The sequence below is a fragment of the Microplitis demolitor genome, chromosome 9, assembly GCF_026212275.2.
Source record: "Microplitis demolitor isolate Queensland-Clemson2020A chromosome 9, iyMicDemo2.1a, whole genome shotgun sequence".
In the NCBI taxonomy this organism is placed as follows: Eukaryota; Metazoa; Arthropoda; class Insecta; order Hymenoptera; family Braconidae; genus Microplitis; species Microplitis demolitor.
This window is the reverse complement of record NC_068553.1, coordinates 9,937,890-9,940,424: the sequence shown is the minus strand read 5'-3', so window position 1 is coordinate 9,940,424 and position 2,535 is coordinate 9,937,890. Positions and strand designations below refer to the sequence as shown.

Genomic DNA, 2,535 nt, shown 5'->3' with positions numbered 1-2,535 from the left:
AACGCAAAGGAAAGAATTTTTCAGGTTGGCAACTGGGTGTGGCTGTTGAAAGAACCAAGAGCGAATAAAATGAAAGATCATTATGACGGCCCGTATGAAATAGTGAGAATATTTGACAACAAGAACGTCGAATTAATTGTAAAAGGAAGAAATAGTGTAGTTCATCAGGATAAAATAAAACGCGCATATTGTTTCCGAGTCTGATTCAGCAGACCCACAGTTGGAGATGCAATAAGACAATAATGAAATTACTCTGTTGGCAGATAAATAAAGAAGAGGAAAGATGGAGTATGAGGAAGTAAAACGGCTGATGAACGAGGCAATAGATACGAACAGAAACGACGAGGTGACAGCAATAATAAGACGATACGGGTTGTCATATGTACCAGAGTAGAGGAAAGGATACGCGCTTATTATAAGGGCACTGCTCCATAGTTCCATTATGTAGAATTTTAAAATATTCAACCACGGAATTAGCATGGTTACTCATTGCCCAAGGTGCAAATATCAATGCAGGTAACGATGACAGTGGAAATCGACCGATACATCAGCTCGTCATCGCTGCTAGACAGGAAACAGGAGAATGGGAACACCTGTACAAAATGGAGTCAAAGAAGAGGCTAGAAATCGTGAAGAAGTAGCAGCTGTGCATCTGGATGTACGACAAGGGTACATGGAAATATTTGATTCGTTTACTGAACATAATGTGAATATGGACATTGAGGATGAAAAAAGAAGAACACCATTATTCTACGCAGTAGAATATGGGTAATCGGAAAAAGTAAACACATAATTAAAACAAGGAACTAGAGTAAATCATAGGTATTGCCGTGAAATGACACCACTGTTCATGATATTTAAGAAAATTCTAGGTCGCCGGTATGAGGGAGACAATTTGTATAGTCCGGATCATATAAGGAAGATAGAAATATCCGGAATGCTAATAAAATTTGGTGCTAATGTCAATCAGCAGACGACTAATAACGGGGCAACACCATTGCACCTAGCAGGAGCGAGAGGATGTGATAAAATTGTAACGATACTGCTAGAAAATGGGGCAAATGTTAATATAAAAGATAAAAAGGGAAGATACGTGGTACGATATTGCAGATATGCGCGACAATATGATATTTTGCCTGCAGGATACGAAAAAGAGCCAGATGAAATATCATCAGTCACTGAGGGACACGTTAGTTGGACGCATTCGATAATAAGACAGTTCTTCATAAGAAAAAGAGTTATAGAAGATATGATAAACCAGGATTTGGAGTTGGAATTGTTGAAGTAAAATGTAGAGACGAAAAGGAGAAAATGAAGAAAATTGTGTTAATACGTCAAGGAAAAAGAGAAGTGACACCTATCGATGTGTGGAAAGCATGAACAGAAAGTATGAGGCGATTTATAAGACATAAGGATTTTGTCCGAAAGCTTCAACGAGGGAAGATCGGTCACTATGGGAATGACATGATGGAAGAAGTCATGGCAGCAAGATATAAGGAGAAGCTTATCAAACGGGCTATGCGAGTACTAAATAATGCATCAAAAAACAGGAAGATGACGTGAGAAGATTTGCCAAAGTATGTGCTAGATGAAACCGTTAGTAATATTAATAATGAAGAGCTCATCAATATGACACGCATGGACCAATAATTCTAAACATGGGAAACAAGTGAAAATAAAAGAAATAGTCGTAAATACATGAATTAGCAAAGAGAAATATATAATAATGGAATATGATTTTCGAATGTATCAATTATTGTGTACGAAATTGATAAACAATACAATTAACTCGAATTTCATACTCTGACTTTTTGTTGTAATAATAATAAAGTAAAGCTAGAATAAAAGAGTGGGAGAAAGAATTTTAATCTTCAGTGCATGAAAATCCAGTACCGGTATCTATTCTTTAACTTTTACTTGGCTGCTTTTCATTCCATGGCTTAAGACTACCCTATATAAACTCTAATAAATTCTTTCTCCAACTTGAGAAATTAATTAATAAGTGATAATAATAACTCTATAAATAAAGAATTTTTTTTTTAGTACTATTGAAGTCAAAAGAAAAAAAAAAGATAAATTACGGCTGTGCATAATTCCACTGGACATCAATAAGAATCGAGTGGGAAATAAAAGGGAGAAAGAATGTAAGTATAAAAGAAAGAGATTTGTCTTGTACAAATGTAAAAGCCAGAGTAAAGGATTACAGAAAATAATAATGGTAGTGGTAGTAGTGACGATAATTAATTAGCTACTATACGACTAATTGTGGATAGTGTAACGTTGCAGTCTGGCTGTCCTCGGTACACCCGGTTCCAGGGCTGACGAGTGACGACAGTTCAAAAATCATCTAGAATAAAATATTGTTTTTACTAAAATGATTAAGTTAGTCAGGAAAAGAAAAATGAAAATTAAATAACTTACTGATCTCGCGAAATTTTACCTTCCGCACTTTTTTTTCCTTCGTCATACAGGCTCGAATTTCATTCCCTTTTTCTTCTTTTACCCTTTTATTAGGATTGGTTGTTTTGTTAATTT

General features: G+C 35.3%; 1 protein-coding gene across 1 annotated transcript; it reads left to right on the top strand.

Annotated features, from left to right (window-relative positions):
- Positions 1–583: 583 nt before the first annotated feature.
- LOC103572889 (ankyrin repeat domain-containing protein 7-like) lies at positions 584–1,288 on the top strand. The gene is made up of 2 exons (XM_008551690.1): positions 584–768; positions 823–1,288. Exons 1-2 carry the CDS (start codon positions 584–586, stop codon positions 1,286–1,288), a joined length of 651 nt encoding a protein of 216 aa, XP_008549912.1.
- Positions 1,289–2,535: the final 1,247 nt, after the last annotated feature.

Excerpts from the sequence above, each read along its gene's own strand:
- LOC103572889 (XM_008551690.1), top strand. The coding sequence starts at position 584 with ATGGGAACACCTGTACAAAATGGAGTCAAAGAAGAGGCTAGAAATCGT. Across the intron at positions 769-822 it reads TTCTACGCAGTAGAATATGG|GTATTGCCGTGAAATGACAC; the intron begins GTAATCGGAAAA and ends AGTAAATCATAG.